Genomic DNA, 19,758 nt, shown 5'->3' on the forward strand with positions numbered 1-19,758 from the left:
ATTCAGCTTAGACCAGGCATAGCCGAGATTTGCCTTTCTCTCTCACTCACATCAGCCAATCAGAATCAATTCTGTATCCCTGTAAGTGGAATTTGTCATAACTGTAAAATGATTTCTTGAGAATTTCATGTCATCTTACATCAAGGCACCTGTCTTGTTAAGTGACCCATGGTAAAGTATAGGAGACGGAGATTAAAGGATAGGACGTCATAGATGTGACCAAATGACTTCATATAGATCTGCTTAATGGTAGCTAAAAGCTGAAATATTGTCCTAATTTTTTTCCTAATTTTAAATTTCAGGAAATCATGGCACAGGAGGAGATTTTGAAGAAGGAACGAGAACTGGAATCTGCTCGGAGAAAACTGGCGGACATTCGCAAGGCTCGATACAAGGATAAACCAGAGGAATTTGACTCCTCCTCGTTTTGATGAATTGCTCCGTAAAAATCTGCGGGACTGTTAATAAATCTGTATCATAGTGTTAATAGTGAATGATGAGACAGGAAACAGGTACAAGACAACCCCTGTTTTGAAAGTGGTGTAGTCAGATTTCAGTCATATCATATTTGGGTCATAGGTCAGTGGAAGAGCCTATTATTCTTCAGAATGGGTGGAATTTGTAAATTAGGGAAAATTAGCTTAGACCTGAAGAAAGATTTGCTTCACTCTAAAGTTTTAATCATGATGTTACATAATTTGCCCATGCTGGAACAAATACGGCTGAACTTGCCACTGCCCATTTCCCTCTGTTGAGTACAGATGTTTTTACAGATGTTTAACTGACTTCCTGAAATATGTCAGCAGCCAAGAAGAAAGTTCCTTTCCATTATGTTGCGCCACTTTTGGGAATTTATTATCTGAAATGCCGATTCTTGTAGTTTAAGAGAAAACTGGTAATTTACAAAGTCATCGATGTATTTTAGTTTTCGAACTGGCTTCTTAGTCTTTTTTGGTGTTCCCACTAAAGATAGTCTTTATTATTTTCTTTGATATTTATCTCTGCTTAACCTTGTGTTATGTAAGTCATTAATGTCTATGTAATGCATTAAGTTGTGCTAAACCTTTTTTTTTTTATTACATAATTTTGATCTTTACTGTATTTCTTATACCTCTTTGTGATTAATTTTTTTTTCAGCATATGAAATTGTAATTTTTCAGTGTAAGCTAGTATATATATATATTTTTTTTTTGAGTGAATATTACCTTTTTTCATTGCCCTATTTTATTATCCTACTTTTGTGTGGGATTTTTTAAACTTTTTATTTTATGATGCAAGTTTACTTGTGCTATCTATGTATCTATATAGTGACTACTAATACTGGATTTTTCTCTTTTTTCAATCGGATCGACTTGTAAATTGCAAATTTCTCCATTCATTTATATTTCACTGTGCGCTGTACCATAAATATTTCTGTACATTGGCAGAAAAGATTGACAGATTTTGTCAGCGTGAAAAACAATGCATTTTTCCCCCCCAATTTTAACCGTAAACCTAATCCCATTTCAAGTATGTTGTCTGTCTTAAAAATGTAGCTTTTTGCATATTTGAAACCTGCATTTACATGTATATGTGCTTATGGATCTTGATCAGGTTTGCATATGTCAAAACCTTGCCTTGGTTTCTCAGTGGTTTTTGTTCATCGGTAAACATGAGCAGCCAGTCTTGAAGGGTGTGGTGGCAGGACGTAATTGCCCTGCCACAAGAAGACACATAATATGTACACACACCAAATGACTCACACCAAAATGCGGTCGCTGTGAGTTCAAGTCCAGCTCATGCTGGCTTCCTCTCCGGCCGTAATTGGGAAGGTCTGTCAGCAACCTGCGGACGGTCGTAGGTTTCCGCCGGGCTGTGCCCAGTTTCCTCCCACCATAATGCTGGCTATCGTCGTATAAGTGAAATATTCTTGAGTACGGCGTAAAACACCAATCAAATAAATAAATAAATAAATAAATAATGCCCATACATTCATTCTTAAACGGTAACCATGAATTTTGCTTGCCAGTTTGTACCAGCAACCCACGCCAAAGGGTAATCATGAATATTCATGAAGTTCTGTTTTCAGTTTTCCCTGCAGGTGAAGGAATTGAATGTAGATTTTTCATGGGTGTTTTTTTTTTTTTTTTAAATGAATATTAGCTGACATTGTAACAATGAAGTGTGTACATCCACAGCTGTGTGGAAATTACATGTACAAAGAATTAAGGAAAAGTATTGAGACTTTTTGAATCGTATTTTTTTAGTGTTCTGTTCAGTGGTTTGATGCCGTGTACTACACATTCTTCAGTAGTGTTGGAATTAAAAGGGCCGTACAGCTAGAGTTATACCTGGCCAGTAAGAGCTGCCATAACCAAAGCTTAGACATAGGACTATTCAGATGGGTGCATTGTGCACATGGCTTAGCTTGTGAAGATCCACCAGAGGGCTCTGTTCTCTCCAGAATATCCCATTAACACCAGGGGGCGCTGTGAAATTACAAATTGCAAAATTTTGTACATGCATGCCTTGAACCATGTAGATAGAGGGGAAACATTGAAGTGATTCTTTGTAATTGTAAAGCAGTAACGTCTAGGGAAAGAGAGAAATTTAGGTAGCCGTTTAGAAATGATACTGAAGTATGCAAATAGAAGTAGCAATAGACGTCAAGGTAACTTGTGGTTGCTAGATGTAAAATTTCATTTGCATGACGCCAGTTTCAATTCTGGTCTTTTTTTTTCAAATGAAGTTGTTAGTTTCATAAAATTTTTGGCCAGAAAAATGGTTCTTGAAGATGGATTGTTTCTGTAGACCAGAATATTTTTTGATCATCGCCGAGCTTTTAAGAGTGATAGTGTCCCATTAAATTGCAAGTTTTACTTTACATTTGCATCTGTAAATGGCTTGTAAACATTGCCTTTCATCCATGAATATATTTTTGTATTCTGAATTGTGGGTCCTCCTGCTTGTTCCGTGTGAAATAGGAGAACAGTCTTACGTCCAATAATTAGGAACTGTACACCGCTTTACACCTAGCACGTTCTTCTGAAGCAAAAACGGTTGTTTTAAAATTTCTTTAAGGCCTTAAATGATGTTACAGATTTCCCCTTCAATGTGTTTAACTTAATTCTCTACAAAGTGCTTTGTGAGGAAAATTTTTCAATGTGTAAATTTATCATTTGATGGGGATCTGTTGATGAATTCATTTCACTTCTGCTGTCATTAAAACTGATTTAAATGGAACAGAAGTTTTTTTGATCCGGGTGGAGGTCTCCAATATAGGCTTTTTATCCTTACCCCTACATTGTAAATTCTGATCTCCACGCAAAGGTAGATTTTAGAAAGGTCTGAAAGTAAATCTTAACTCCTAAAACCCTTTTGTCTCTTCATGAGTTTGCATTGCTACATTTTATCTTCATTTCTTGGATTTGAGGGGCTATTTTAGCTCTTATTTCCTGTTTGATCTGACATGATTCAAATGTTGCATTCAAATCTCACTCCCTGTCCCAAATACTGCATTCAAATCTCACTTTATGCTTCTGTTGTCATCCGAGCTTGGCTCTTATTGTAAACCAGCTTTTGAAGGGAAAACATTACTAACATTATGCTAATGTGTGGCAATCTTCTGTGCTGGAGGTGAGAATATACTGTCTGGAATGTAAGTTAAGTTTTATTTTAATGTGATTGGTTGGTCTGGCTTGGCAGTGTGCCAAACTGGGGTGTAGACATTTAATTGGCTATGTAATTTGCATGATACATATCAGGCCGTCATATTTACATAATTTTTGTTGGACTATGTAGGGTTAGAAGTGATAATTAGTAGTGTAGACAACAGAAGAGTATCCTCCCCTTACACCCCTAGAGGGCAGTGCATGTGGGTTGCCCTCGGTATGACTTGGGGCAATGTATATTTCATGTGATTACCAAATAATAAAATATTGTTATACATAATCTTCTGTTTTACTTTTGTGTTTTGAGGAAAAGCTATATAATTATATGTACTGTAGTGTGAAATCTTGAGTTTCAACATGGATGTAGTCTGTGTGACCATGTTCCCCACTTCCTGCTCTCTGTATGCAGTATACAGGGGCAACCTGCATTGAAAACTCAGTGCAGATACTGTGCAGGGTGTGAATGTTTACTCTGGTCATCTTTTGTACAAGTGCATGCCATTGGTCAAGCCTCAACAACCACTTTTGGACTCCTTCAGGGGCCTAAAGGTGAGAGACCTGGCATCATATCTGGTTTGCATCATACCAAAGACTTTAAAAATGGTACTTGTTGCTGCCTCACTTGGCGCTCAGCACTGAGGGGCTAGCACAGAGATATGGGCTGGTTGCACAAAACCATATCTGACTTCAGTCAAAATTTCAAACTTCTTCACAAAGCTTAATTTTTGCTACAGGGAGTTGAAATTTGGACACATTTGTCTGAAGATAACACTGGTGAAGTGGGTTTCCTCCCTCCGTAATGCTGGTCGCCATCGTATAAGTGAAATGTTCTTGAGTACGGCGAAAAACACCAATCAAATAAATACATCAAAACTGATCAGTAGAGGACAAGGCAAAGTACTAGTACAGCTAGGTGTAGGTATACTGTGTTTGGTGTCATGTCCTGTTTCTTCTCCACAGTGATGCACTGAAACAGCAGTACCGGTCCCTGTATATTATCTGATTTCACTGGTGTTAAACGCAGTGCTCAAGAATTTTGTACTCCGACGTAGACAGTCCAGTTTGAGAGTTGAGGAAACAGGAGTGCCTGGAGGAAATAAGAGTAACTTGAGGAAACCCCAGTGCCTGGGGGGAACCCAAAACCGGAGTGCCTGGAGGAAACCAGAGTGCCTAGAGGAAACCACAGTGTCTTAAGGAACCCACAGTGCCTGGAGGAAACCACAGTGCCTGGGGGAAACCCAAAACCAGAGGGCCTGGAGGAAACCACCAACCATTGCCAGGTTCCTGACAAACCTTCTAAGCTGAATCTGTGAGTGGGGCAAACAAGAGCTAGATTTGAACATGTGACCTTGACCTTGACCTTACTGATGCATGGCCTGTATGACAGTCCCTGCAACTTGTCTCTATATGTTACACGAGTGTAGTGATTTTCCTTCCTATTTATGTAGTAAATTTGTCAACTTCAACCTCAAAAATACATATCACCTAACTTTCTCGTGGTACAATGCCATACCACCACATGCAGCATGCACTTTTCTCTACAACACATCACAAAATCAACCCAGCATGACCACCAATTTTTTGAGCTGTGGTTGCTGGAAGTGAAGTCATAGCATTCTATTACCTTGGTAACCTCAAGCGGAGTGGGAAGTAACACTGGCAAAATAGTTTTCAGTTCTATCCAAAAAAGACAAAATTCTTATATTTTTTTATTAGGTGCAAACTAACAGTGCAGAAATCTATAGTGCATTAACTACCTAAAATGTCTGTGTTACCCAAACAGTGATCCTTCACTCTTCAGTTCGGAGGCAAATCTTGGACCCAATTTCCGGAACTGCGCATGTGTAACCTTTAACCCTATGTGCCAAAAGGCCCCTCAAGACAGCACTATAAAGATTTCTTTATTAATTTATTTGATAACTTCTTACCGACAATTTGATACTTTTATGATGGCAGTCTGTTTTATGGGTGGAGGAAACTAGAATGCCCAGCAAGTCACTGATGAACTGTCCCATTTGTGGTGCACATATATGCACAGATATACACACCATACCAGTGCAAGACAAATCGTCTTGTCTGCGGCTATCATGCGCGCGTCTTCAACAAACGTTACACTGTTGAAATATCCACATATGCATCGTCAACCAGTTACTGTCACCAAGGAACCACCAGTGGTAAGGTTGGAGGATTCTACAAATTCAATGTCCAAGGCAAGATTTGAACCTGCACCATATGTGTCATAATGGTGGAAAGGCAAGCACCCCTAACCACTACACTATGACCCGCTCAACTGAGATACCATAGTGATCCGAGTTAAATACAGCAGCATCTCAGCAGCAATAGCCCTTTGACACAAACTTGGTTAACAGGAGTTGGATTTGAACTCACAACCTAGTGGTCTGGATATGTTTCGCTTAATATTTCAACTTGATAGCTGGCAGAAAGAAAGACAAAATGAATATGAATTCCAAAGAAAACTGGTATATATTATTCACATATATATGCCAACACCATGACAGTAAAATGAGAAACCCAACATGTGATATGTAAATTTATACAAAGAGATAATCACCAGCAATTTAAGCCGTTCCATTTTAGGATTTTAGGCTTTCATGCTGTCAAGATGTCTGTCATCATCGATGTGGAATCATCAACATATGTGCTTTATAGAGAACAGAGTCGGTTGACCAAAATTTCTGAACCCTGCGCCAAAAGATATGGAAATCAACTCAACAAGACCACGCAATCAGTCTTTAATGACAACTTCAGTGACGATTTCATCAGTCATCAAGGATGTAGAATAGAAACAATTTGCCCAGACAGTTGAGGGAGAAAAATAAATTCAAAAGGCGCCAGTCAAGGCCTGCGGCTATCATGTGCGTGTCAGCTTCGCTATCCATGTTTTCTGACTTTGGCCTCCCATACAATCCAGATTTTGGTTTCACCCGATACATTGCACGAGCACACCATGATTTTGAAGAGAGAAAAGTCAGCACTTTATCAGATTTTCTGCTTATAATTAGTCTGAAATGGATTTAAACATGTATGAGTGATTGAAAGCATCATTTTCTCTTCAGTCCTCAACAGAAATTGGCGTGCACTACTGTTTTAGTGTGGATTTACTAACCCATTTTGCTCCACAAAGTGTGTTGCAGAATGAACCCACTAAGTTTTTGAATTTAACGATTAAACCTTAAATGTTTAGGCAGGTGAATATCAGAAATTGTCGAAAGTAGACCTGAACGTTTAACTGAATTGAACTAGCCTTTATGTTCTTTAACTTGGATAGCATTTAGAACTTATCCCGTCATTTCACCACATTTGCTCTTCCACAGCCATGTCTGCCGTCTTCATCTGTACCAGGATGACACGCCCATACTGACAGTCTGATATCTTCAGGTAACAAGCCCAGGTTCTCGTTAGACTGCTCATTAGGCTGGACGTACCTGTGAGCAAATACATGTATGTGTGTGAGTGTCTCTGAAAACAGTACAAGTACGTGTACCTAGCAGAGAAAAAGTTATATTTCATTTATACGACACTGACCAGCATTATTGTTGGAGGAAGCTGAGCAATGGCCAGGGGAAACCCACAACCATCCGCAGGTTGCTGGTAGACCTTCCCAAGTATGGTTAGAGAGGAAGCCAGCTTGATATGGACTTAACCCACAGAGAACACATTGGTGAGAGCCTTAGAAGTTACAGTGTAGCGCTAGCATGCTAAACACTCTGCCACAGAGGCCCACTTTTTTCCATTAAATAATCAAGTTACCCATGTCCTACCAGATGTTTTCATTTGATTGATTGATTGATTGATTGGTGCTGAATGCAAGGCACAAGAATTTCTCACCTGTATGATTGAGATCAGGTTTACAGATGGAGGTAACCGGAAAGTCTGGGGAAAACAACCAACTTTTCCCAGGTACCTGATAAAAATTTCTTTTCAGTCCAAATGGCAGTACAAGTATATTAACAGAAACGCCATACTGAAAAATGTTGCTTGTACCTTGTTAACCCCACCCTATCTCACATAATGGGCCACCTTATCATACAGATAATGGGCCATCCTGTCAGACAGCAACCTAGTCAAGGATAATCGGCCACCTGGTCAAGGATAATGGGCCACCCGGTCACAGACAATGGGCCACCCAGTCAGGGATAATGGATCACCCTGTCAAGGATAATGGGTCACCCTGTCAAGGATCTATCATAGATAACAGCCACTCGGTCAGGGATAATGGGCCACCTGGTCAGGGATAACGGGCCACCCGGTCAGGGATAATGGGTCACCCAGTCAGGGATAATGGACCACCCTGTCAAGGATAATGGGCCACCCTGTCCAGGATAATGGACCTGCCAGGCCAAGGATATTGGGCCAGTCTGTTCCTACTATTTTTCCCCACACCATATTGACCACTATTGCAAAGTACCAAGTGAAAGTATTTTTGTATGCCATACATTAGGACTGAACCCCAGGGGGGCTGTTTCTCAAAGGGGTAGTAAGGTTATGGTCGTAAATACCAAGGCGGCATATGCTATCAGTATGCACCGTCATGGTGACTAGGCCAGCATAATGTTACGAAACCATTTCAGAAACAGCGCCCAGGTCTTAAATACCACATGAGGCAGATGATGTTCTTTTAAGACCATCAGTAACACATTTTTTACATTAAAGTATTGGTAATTATTTATCTATTTGACTAACATCCACAAGAGCGATGTTGAGCATGCATTTTCATCAGCTGGCCTCCGAAACTTTTAGAACATTGGACTCCCAAACAAATTCCTCCACAATATTAATATTTTTGATTATTCTCTTACACAATGTTATATGTGGTCAGCACTATGGTAACAGGGAATGTAGCTGAACCCGCGGCAACCCATGAGCGTCAACAGCTGGATTTGAACTCACAGCGAATGCATTGGTGAGAGGGCCCCTGGGTCATGTTGCTGCGTTATCATGCTGCTGCGCTATCACTCTAACCACTTAAACACCGAGTCCTCTGTCTCTCCCAATAAAGATTATCAATATTATTGACCGGCCGGGATAGCACAGTTGGTAGAGCGTCTGCTTCAGGAGCAGTAGATCCAGGATCAATCCTGTGACTCGAACCTAAGACTTTAAAAGAGGAAATTGTGGCTTCCTCGCTTGGCATTCAGCATGGAGGGGATAGTTCAACGACTGGTTGACCCGTATCAGTATAATGGCTCGGGTGGGACAGCTTACTTGCCTTCCGAAAGTTGTCTCAGTGAAGCAGCACTAGATAAAAGAGCAGTGGAAATCCATCCTGCAACAAGGAGGCACATTACATGCACTCTCAGGATTCCTTCGTCGTCATATGACTGAAAAGTTGTTGAGCACGACATTAAACCCCAATCACTCACTCACTCAATATTATTGTTGCCTTAAATTCATTTCTTTTCAATTTCAGTTCTACTCACCTTCTATCTCTTCGATGAAAGCCAGACTGACTGACTTTCATCATCCGTCACGTGATCTTAAACCATGTCAGATGAAGTCGGCAACTGTGATATTATCAAGTCTTCATGACACATGACCCACAGCTGTGTGATCTTCTCCTATACTCTAGTTTGAGAAGTATGGTAAGGAAGTAATGTCAGGCAAGTGTCTGATGATGAAAGAAAACAACAAAAAAAAAAGATATCAGGACAAACTGGGACAAAGCAATTGGCAATTAACAATATTGCAAAAGGGGCACAACCCCTCTAATTCTCCATCCGTACATTGGAAGGTCTGCCAGCAACCTGCGGATGGTCGTGGGTTTCCCCTGGTCTCTGCCCCGTTTCCTCCCACCATAATGCTGGCCGCCATCGTATAAGTGAAATATTCTTGAGTACGGCGTAAAACACCAATCAAATAAATAAATAAATCAATCAATCAATCAATCAATCAATCAATCAATCAATCAATCAATCAATCAATCAATCAATCAATAAATAAATAAATAAATAATCTCCTAAAAATAGAATCCACAATGCTCATACTTCTATAGTACCGGTAATAATTCCTTAGGATCGTCCTGGAGTTAAAAATTTAATAACTGTTAAAAAAAATTTTATTTTGTTTATTTATTTGATTCGTGTTTTACGCTACACTGAAGAATATTTCACTTATACGGCAACTAGCATTATGGTGGGAAGAAACCGGGCAGAGTTATGCGCGGGTTGAGAAGGGTATATGGAGATTTAAACCTTGCTTGTTACCCTTCCCTACACACGCGGATAACTTATAATATTTCTTTTGCTGTAATTTTAAATACTGTATTTCACTACAGTTTCTCCACTAAAAACGCACTTTCAGAAACACATAAAGGCCTTAACAGAGTTATTCAGGATGAATGGAGGGTACTGCGCTCTTGGGGACGTTGAGCAAAGAAACCTCGTGTTAGCTATGTCGACTGCAGACTGCAGTCTGATATAGTGGCGTGGTGTCACACTGACACGCCATGGAATGCCGCGTCACAAAGAAAATTGATGACAGCCTGTGCAATAATTCAGCTGCGCAGGGTTTAAACCTCATACACTCCGTGTGGGCATGGTCTGCCGCTCTGACCATGTACAGTACAGTACATCAGTATTTAATCCGAATGATCAGCCAATATAGTGGAAGTATACAACTACTTACATAGGATAGAATTACGCTGTGCAGCTGTGACAAATCCATTGTGCCTTAGTTTGAGAGACTGCCCTCCATGCTGCCAAACTGACCCCTGAACACTGCTGGCACACCCATCTGTCACACTGGTCACACGCTATCCAGTCTTCCCTGTCTGTACCACAAATATAAAAAGATGTACGGCATAGATAGTAAAACCAGAGCAACGAAGACAAGAGCATAGAGAGTAAAACCAGAGCAACGAATACAAGAGCATAGAGAGTGAAAAGCAGAGCAACAAAGACAAGAGCATATAGAGTAAAACCAGAGCAACGAAGACAAGTGCATAGAGAGTAAAACCAGAGCAACAAAGAAAGAACATAGAGAGTAAAAACAGAGCAACGAAGACAAGAGCATAGAGAGTGAAAACCAGAGCAACGAAGATAAGAGCATATAGAGTAAAACCAGAGCAATGAAGACAAGCATAGAGGGTAAAACCAGAGCAATAAAGACAAGAGCATAGAGAGTAAAACCAGAGCAACAAAGACAAGAGCATAGAGAGTAAAACCAGAGCAACGAAGAAAGAACATAGAGAGTAAAAACAGAGCAACAATGACCGTGTGATGGCAAATGGTCACAAGGACTCTTTTATGTTTACTTCTGTTCTGGTTTTATTCTAACTGTTCATGTAAATGCTTTTATGGTACCAAATTAGATGCCCTCTGGCACCATCGCTTATCCAAAATTACGTTAAAAAACCTGCAGTAATGAAAGAATACCTAACAAGCACGATACTGTTTATGCAACAGGGTGTGGCATAAGGTTTATAGCATGCACACGTGTACCCTTAAGGGGCAGTCGACTGCCGACTGCTTGTCAATTTCCCGTGGTCTGGCCACGCTTGCCTAGCGGTCTGGGCAAGCTTTGTTCGTGGTCTGGGTGCACCTGATTTGCTGTTGGGTGTGGGCGGTACTGTACTCAAGAATTTTCCTGTGGCTGAAGGAAACTAGAATGCCTGGGGTAAAACCATCAACCTTTGGCAAGTGAAGTGGTCTTCAATGCACGGCCACACAAGTGTAGTCGACGTCTTATTTTCACAAAGTCCCCACAAACAGTGAGGACAGAGGAATCTACCAACTCCCTGTCAAACATGTCCAGAACATGACAGATTCAGGAAATACCAAGGAGCCACTGTAAAAAAGCTGACTTGGACACTATTATTGTAGCACCCCACTTCAATGTGACCTACCTTGATACCGACAATTTTACTGAAAAAAAAAAAACAGCTTGAACCTGTCCTTATACATGTGTTTGATACGCACAGATTCCCTAATGATGACCCAAATGTACTGATATGTCTGCTTCATTGAACTATCTTGTCACAGTAATCCAACTGTTTAAACTTTGGAGCCAAACTAACGTCTGCCATGTTTTGGATTTGAACTTCCACCAAGTCCTGACAAGGTAGGTGCTAGCTATTTGAAAATTTCTTCCAATAGGACAGGTCTTCTCATTTTACTTGTTTTTTATATTGCTTTCAAAAATAAGGGTACTCTGGACACTGATTTATTTATTTATTTGATTGGTGTTTTACCCCATGCTCAAGAATATTTCATATGTACAAAGGCAACCAATACAAGGAATGAAGAAAAATGGGCAAGGCCTGGATTCGAACTCACAGCCAATTCCACTTCAAATTCAAAACACGGCGGACGTAAGTTTGGCTTGTCTGACTCAAGTCGTACAAGTACGTTAGCCACTAGAGGCCGTCTCCCTGACAACACACCTGAGTACAGTACACCACACAGTGGGCATCCGCCCCCTTCTGTGTCTGACACATCTGAGGCTCCTCCCACTGTCTTCATGTTCTCCTCCCCTTCCTTCTTTATGCTGTCATTCTCCTCAGTCTTTGTACCAGAACCCCCTGCTGTCTGAAAAAAGGTAAATAAAATATCTCCTTGTACACACTAATCATCAATACACACTATGAAGCATAATATGATGTGGTCTAACATACAAACTACAAAGTTGATCAGCTTTTTCTTGTTACGATAAAATGGCTTTAAACTGCAGTCTTCCCAAGGCTGAAGCAGTCAGTCTGGAAACTCTATAGTTCTGAGAACAGTTTTGTTGGGCAGAGAGCCCGAATTGGAAGCACTATTATAGCTGGTCCAGCTTTCCCAGTATGTTCACTAATGACATTTCCAAAATTTCCATTCATGGACGAAGAAAAATGAAAGCATCTTTCTTCAGGTTATTTTATCCTTAAAACCATACTGTTCATTTTATGTATCCTTAAAGGCAAGGACCACTCTGATTTATTATTTGATTTGATTGGTGTTTTACGCCGTACTCAAGAATATTTCACTTATACGGCCAGCATTATGGTGGGTGTAAATCAGGCAGAGCCTCGGGGAAACCCACGACCATCCGCAGGTTAAGACCACTCTGAATGGAAGTATATATCAGATGAAAGACCATTAAAAACTAGTTTATTTTCTTTCAGTATTTTTCTAACCCAGTAAAACTGTGTTAAAAGACAAAATTCTACGGTGGTCTGTTGTGACCCAGAAGGTATCAGTTATGTCACCTTCTATGCAAATTATTTCAAATCTGAATCTTTCAAATGCTTCAAGGTCAAATCAGCAAATGAATTCAAGGTCAAATCAGCGAATGAATTCAAAGATCATGTACATGCATGTATACTAGTATGTCATTTTGAATGTTGAAGTGTAGCAGCCTTATGTGCATCTTGTAGCAAAAACCTTATGTGACATCATTGGTCCCTTTGTGGTCAGAATAGGCCACCGTAGAATAAAATATATAAATAAAATATTAAAATAAATGCGTTTTACTGGGTTAAAGAAATTATAAAAAAAATATATCCAACTTTTTTCTTAGACAACTTTTAATTGTCTTTCATCTGATACATATCTCATTTCAGTGTTAATTTTGCCCTTAAGCTGTCGTGAACAATATTTTGCTCCATCTTTCTGGGAGGATTTAGAGCAGAGGATAATTCATGACGGTAGGTTCTCATACAGAGCTTCAAGTGATTTCACAGCTTTCTGTCAGTACCTAGTAATAGAATATTGCACAAAGATAGAACATTGCACAAAGATAGAACATGACAGCTGGATGAAAAGGGCGGAGGGCTGAACAAAGAGGCGAGGAATAATGAAAGGATAGATGAAAGAGGTGATAGAACATTGCACAAAGATAGATCATTGCACAAAGATAGAACATGGCACAAAGACACAACATTGCACAAAGACACAACATTGCACAAAGATAGAACAATGCACAAAGGTAGAACATTGCACAAAGAAAGAACACTGCACAAAGATAGAACATTGCACAAAAGTAGAACACTGCACAAAGACAGAACATTGCATAAAGACAGAACAGGGCAGGCAAGAGGGATGATGGAATATTTACAATGGACTGATAGGGGTACACAGATGGACATCGCAGTCAACGAACAGACAGCTGGATGAAAAGGGCAGAGGGCTGAACAAAGAGGCAAGGAATAATGAAAGGATAGGTGAAAGAAGGGCGAGACAGGGGATGCAAAGGGCGGAGGGCTAAACAAAGAGGCGAGGAATAATGAAAGGATAGGTGAAAGAAGGGCGAGACAGGGGAGGCAAAGGGCGGAGGGCTAAACAAAGAGGCGAGGAATAATGAAAGGATAGGTGAAAGAAGGGCGAGACAGGGGAGGCAAAGGGCGGAGGGCTAAACAAAGAGGCGAGGAATAATGAAAGGATAGGTGAAAGAAGGGCGAGACAGGGGAGGCATGCAGAAAGTTCACTCAGACCAAGAGCAATGTTATTACACTGTAATTTTTCAACAAATTAGCTACAAAGAATGGACAAATGGATTAGCAATAAATTGAAAGGTCGTATAAAGGTCAATTCCACAAGATGGGTGCTATATTCAGGATGTCTTTTTTTTTTTTCTCATTCAGGTATCAAATAAACAGTTAAAACCTTTGAAGTCATTGCCCTTATTAACACAGAGAGAAACGACAATTCTAGGGGATATATCAAGCGAGTTAAAGTTATTAAGATACATCAACCAATCATAATAGAGGCTAATTTGCATAGTGTGATGGGTGCTACAGACAAAAATCACTCTAGACGCCTCACACTGACATCTTCACAGATCCCCCTGATTTCTTAATTTTGTGGTTGAATTTTTTTTTATTTATTTAGTTTTTTTATTTGATTGCTGTTTTACACTGTACTCAAGAATATTTCACTTATACATTATGGTGGGGTGGGGGGGGTGTGGTGGGGGGGTTGGGGGGAGAGGGCCCAAGAACTGAATAGCTATTTTCAGTACACATAACTAACATGTCTTCGCTGTGTTACAAAGAAGTCCATGTTGCTAGGTTAGAGAATTATAATCCTCACCACACATTTCACCTTTCATTGCATTTTACGCAAATCTTTGTGACAGCAAAGATCTTTAAACATAGTTTGAAGTCGAAATCTGACAAAAATAAACACACAAATTAGACGTGGGATGAATGATTGGCTTTTGTCCCAGTCTGTAATGTTGTAAAATAGGCATGGATGCCTCTCACCATTGCTGTCGCTTTGAGTTCAAGTCCAGCTCATGCTGGCTTCCTCTCCGGCCGTATGTGGGAAGGTCTGCCAGCAACCTGCATATGGTTGTGGGTTTCCCCAGGCTCTGCCAAGTTTCCTCCTTCCATAATGCTGGCTGCCATCGAATAAGTGAAATATTCTTGAGTACGGCATAAAGCTTCAATCAAATAAATAAAATAAAATAAATAAATAGGCATAGATGATGCTTTTGTTCATCACACATGACCCATTTAGTTCATGCGCAGTGATGCACAATTAAATCAGCTATATGTAGCTGGCTTATTAAGATTTACCCGAGCCCTGGAAACAGCAGGCCCCTCCAATGCGGCGTTTGTCTGTGCGCCTCCTAACAACGTGTTCACATGAGAGGCTTGCTGAGTTCCCATCGTCACAATGTCTTGGACACGGTACACATAGACAGACGTGTTCGCTGGAGCAAGACTGCTCAGAAAATCATAGTTAAACGGATATATGCCAGTTTCGCAAAAAGCCGTTTGGATGTCAGTTGCAGAAATCAAGGACGCTGCAGTTCCAAAGACAGAGGGGATGTCCTCCTGCGAGCACCTGCATGCTCTGATGTCCTCGCACGATGGGTGTCTTCGTCTTATCTCGTCAATCATTCTCTGTTTTAGAAGATCGAAAATATTGTAGCCCAGAGGTTGGAGTTTTGACTTCAACTGCTCGGGGCTATAGAGAAAATGCACATTGTTCAGGATGGCCAATTCAACTATGTCTGGTGTGAGAACACTGGAACTATTATCCATGATAATGAGGACTGGCTTGTTCTTCGTCTCATAGCTGCAATGTGGCAAGAACACCTTCTTGAACCATTTTCGGAACAGTTCTTCGTTCATCGTGCTGTCGAAACTTGTTTCCAGGACCCAGTTCTTGCAAGAACTCTCAGCAATTGCAGTTTCGGACAATTTGGGTAAGACAATGAAAGGTAGCAGTATTCGTCCAGAAGCGGAGACGCACATGTACTGCGTGGAATGGGCGGCTATTCTTGGTGCGTGCTTGTAGCGAGATCTCAAGCGATTACGCACAACTATCTCCCCGGCCAGTCTCAGTTCTCCGCAGTTGTAAATCTGACCTGGTGAGTCTCCCAAACCATGCTCCTGTATCATGAAGTTCAGGAGATGAATGTAACGCTCCATCTGCTTTTCTGCAATCTGCCAACGCTGCTTTCCCGTCCATAGATGTGATCTTCCCCAACAGATTTGAACAATGTCTCTGCAAAAAGCTACGACACCATCTCTCCATGGGACCCTTGTCAGAGGAAATCTTGGACCGATTTAACAAACCCGACCTCCGTATTACAGTGAGGACAGCAGAATTCACGAGTTTGATCGAGATGGGGAATCCGCAGCAATCCATGTACTGTAAAAACTGAACAACACTCTGCTCCTCAAAGTCAAACAGTCCTGGCTGCACTGTACAATTAGTGGAGAGTACTTGATAACTGCATGTCCCGTTTAAATAGTCATGCAACAACGACGGCGGCAATCCGAATTCCCGAGCAACATCATCAACATCACCTTCCCCATTCCGTACTTTCTGCACAGCGGATTCCATATGCCTCATTACTGTATTGGCAAGACTAGGTTCAGTTTTTCGGTCGTTTACTCCACTGTAACCAAGTATTGCACGTATGGGATGCACAAGTGGTGAATTCGTATGATGACTTTTTGTCATTCTATCTTTCACCGAACTTAAAAGATCTTTGTTCACAGCCTTACTACGAGTAGCACTTATAAAACCATCAGTCACAATCCGACTGCCAGGCGTGCCAGCAGGACTTGTATGATCAGTGTTCACGTTGCGACTGCCAGGCGTGCCAGCAAGACTTGTATGATCAGTGTTCACGTTGCGACTGCCAGCAGGACTTGTATGATCAGTGTTCACGTTGCGACTGCCAGGCGTGCCAGCAAGACTTGTGAGATCAGTGTTCACGTTGCGACTGCCAGCAGGACTTGTATGATCAGTGTTCACGTTGCGACTGCCAGCAGGACTTGTATGATCAGTGTTCACGTTGCGACTGCCAGGCTTGCCATTAAGACTTGTAAAATCAGTGTTCACGTTGCGACTGCCAGGCCTGCCAGCAGGACTTGTAAGATCAGTGTTCACGCTGCGACTGCCAACTGGACTTGTATGATCAGTGTTCACGTTGCGACTGCCAGGCATGCCAGCAGGACTTGTAAGATCAGTGTTCACGCTGCGACTGCCAACTGGACTTGTATGATCAGTGTTCACGCTGCGACTGCCAGCAGGACTTGTATGATCAGTGTTCACGCTGCGACTGCCAGCAGGACTTGTATGATCAGTGTTCACGCTGCGACTGCCAGGCCTGCCAGCAGGACTTGTAAGATCAGTGTTCATGTTGCGACTGCCAGCAGGACTTGTATGATCAGTGTTCACGCTGCGACTGCCAGCAGGACTTGTATGATCAGTGTTCACGTTGCGACTGCCAGGCGTGCCAGTAAGACTTGCAAGATCAGTGTTCACGCTGCGACTGCCAGGCCTGCCAGCAGGACTTGTAAGATGATCATTCACATTGTCACTGCCAGCTAGATTTGTACAATCATTACCACTGGAACCTCGACCAGTTTCCTCTCCACCACTGCCTTCCTTCATACCGCTGATTTCATTAATACTAACATCGCCATGGAAATCATGATCGGTCATGTCGTACTTAGTCATTTTATAACCCACACAATGATCATTCCATCTTTCTGATGTTTGTCCATAGTTTCCGCTAGCTTCCTCATTCATACATCTAAGAACGTAACTGCAAGCATAATTATGATCACTGTGTTCATCTTCAGCACCACCAGAGTTGCAGCTGAACATGTTGCTAGGGTTGGGCTCACAACGCCGAGATCCTGAAAACACATCTTGTCGCTTCTTCAACTGTGAAAAAAAATTTTTTTTTTGCTTTACAAAAAAACAAAGACAACATTAGACCAAATACATGTATCCTAATTCCTCAACGGGTAAGCATTGATTGGATTGACTACTTTTAAGACTTCATAAAATATATAATTTTATCAGTCAATACAGGATAATGCCTTCAGAATACACTTGAAGAAACAGCTTGTAAACATGTGTAACGGTTGAAGAATTACAGTATACTTAAGGATGAGACAGATGCTAAGAGGAAAAAGAGGAAACTATACAGCACAATCATAATTTTGTCATTTTAACATTTCTGAATTAAATTCTGAACATTTTTCTGATGCCATTTTTTTTTTTTTTATAAATAAAGAGGAATTCCTCCAAAACGAGGACAAATCTCATGCCTGTATATTGTATTTCACTTAATTTGATAAAGTATCATTTTCCAAAAGACAGATTTTGTTTGACTCATTTTCTGATTGATCCATCCACCCATTAGCACCACCTACGATTTGAACAGGCAATAAGTTTGTATGGCATTATTAGACAGAGCATACTTGAACTCTGTCCATCTAGATTGACTCGGTGTGCCACTTAAAATTCTGACATTCATCGCAACGCTGAGTCCACTGTCGACTCTGAAACAAATCGCCGCACATCTGCGCACTCCACCTCGATAGAGCTGATCTCAATGAGGCCCATGCTCATGGCACCCAAACTTACCTGCACTAAAAATTTAAAACATGGTAACATGGTAAGTCCATCCCTGCCTCTCCAAAAATTTGTCACAAATTTCTGAACTCAAACTCTGGGAAGCTGATCTCAATGAGGTTTATGCTGATGGCACACAAACTTACATGCACTAAAAATAAAAGTTCTCTTTTATGCCCTTCTGGCTTGAATTACGAAGATTAACATTGTGTTTACATACGGGCTACGCCAAAACTCATTTGTAACATTTCAAACACAATTCAAAATGGCTTAGGACTTTTTGGACAGGGCACGAAAAGGTTGCCGCTGTGGCTGTAATACTCTGCCAGCCATCTGCAAGAGAAGAGTTGAAATAGCCACCTGTGACTAGATGAATGTCAGAATTTTAAAATAGCACAGTGAGTTCATCTAAATGAAATGTATAGATCCACCATATCCTATGTCCCACCACCCCTTCCTGTGACAACCTTATTTTTCATTCCATCCCCTATAAAAGCAATTGTGACGTCATGACGTCACAGAGAAGATTGAACACTTGTAACCAATGTGTGGTAAATCATTTTGCCCTATTTGCAACTACGCTGCTTATGACTGGTTAATTGCGTGTTCTTGATCGACAGTTTGGAAAGGTCTATAACAGGCTACATCATGAACGAAGTAAATCTAGTTCAACTAACGTACAGAAGTTGACAGCCTGGTAGTCTTAGCAAACAATCCTGTGACAAGTCACACGACCACCATCAGCTGAGTTTGCAAGAATACAAACCATTTGTTTTGTAAATCTTTCGCCAAAGACAGGACACGGGTGTTGACCTTTTGTGGGGCCTTTTGTGGGGACATTCCCATCAACAAAATGTTCCGAGCACAGAAGTCGGTTAGCCGAATACTGGAATGACTCTAATGCATTTTGACAGACATCAATCCACGTCTTCCTCTTGTTTTCGTCTAACGGAAACCTATGCAGGGTAACTTTCCTTCCAGAAACAACTTGTCCCCGATAATTATTGCACATACAGCAGTATTTTCTTTTCCTACGACACAACCCCACATTATCCTCCATTTTGACAACTGATACTTTCGTTCTCTTTAATAGCAAAGAGCTCTACAAATCAGCGGAGACTATCCACTTGAAAGAGTCACTTTCCTGACTACCTAGAGTTGTCTCCCCTAGGCACTGAGACAATGTTAGGCATTTGAGATCGGGATTTCGCCTGGAAACACGGCCATGTAGATTGCTAAAATGATGTCTTCAAGTTGAATTGAACTCTTTGCTACACAGTTAT

General features: G+C 41.0%; 2 protein-coding genes and 1 long non-coding RNA gene across 3 annotated transcripts in view; 1 reads left to right on the plus strand and 2 right to left on the minus strand.

The window, feature by feature from the left end:
- The window catches only part of LOC135463068 (talin-1-like), a 128,492-nt gene extending 124,562 nt beyond the window's left edge, over window positions 1–3,930 (plus strand). The window contains exon 60 of the mRNA XM_064740387.1: window positions 303–3,930. Coding sequence (XP_064596457.1) covers window positions 303–431 — 129 coding nt within the window. The 3' untranslated portion in view covers window positions 432–3,930. The remainder of the gene's footprint in view (window positions 1–302) is intronic.
- A 2,203-nt stretch (window positions 3,931–6,133) lies between these two features.
- LOC135462922 (uncharacterized) lies at window positions 6,134–16,743 on the minus strand. The gene is made up of 5 exons (XM_064740234.1): window positions 15,166–16,743; window positions 12,052–12,196; window positions 10,296–10,440; window positions 9,092–9,279; window positions 6,134–7,096 (listed from the first exon to the last, which is right to left on the minus strand). Exons 1-3 carry the CDS (start codon window positions 16,024–16,026, stop codon window positions 10,307–10,309), a joined length of 1,140 nt encoding a protein of 379 aa, XP_064596304.1. The 5' UTR covers window positions 16,027–16,743; the 3' UTR covers window positions 6,134–7,096; window positions 9,092–9,279; window positions 10,296–10,306.
- A 294-nt stretch (window positions 16,744–17,037) lies between these two features.
- Window positions 17,038–19,512, minus strand: LOC135463198 (uncharacterized). Its single transcript, XR_010443538.1, has 3 exons — window positions 19,242–19,512; window positions 17,391–17,779; window positions 17,038–17,090 (listed from the first exon to the last, which is right to left on the minus strand). It is a non-coding gene; the product is annotated as an uncharacterized LOC135463198 (long non-coding RNA).
- Window positions 19,513–19,758: the final 246 nt, after the last annotated feature.

Source organism: Liolophura sinensis, chromosome 2 (assembly GCF_032854445.1).
Source record: "Liolophura sinensis isolate JHLJ2023 chromosome 2, CUHK_Ljap_v2, whole genome shotgun sequence".
NCBI classification, from domain to species: domain Eukaryota; kingdom Metazoa; phylum Mollusca; class Polyplacophora; order Chitonida; family Chitonidae; genus Liolophura; species Liolophura sinensis.

What these genes read in the sequence shown, in the direction of transcription:
- LOC135462922 (XM_064740234.1), bottom strand. Translation starts at nt 16,026, where the DNA reads ATGGAGCGTTACATTCATCTCCTGAACTTCATGATACAGGAGCATGGT. An exon ending in CTGCTGTTTCCAGGGCTCGG is followed by an intron (nt 12,197 to 15,165) that starts GTAAATCTTAAT and finishes ACCTTTTTTCAG; the next exon opens with ACAGCAGGGGGTTCTGGTAC. An exon ending in GTGTGGTGTACTGTACTCAG is followed by an intron (nt 10,441 to 12,051) that starts GTGTGTTGTCAG and finishes TTTGTGGTACAG; the next exon opens with ACAGGGAAGACTGGATAGCG.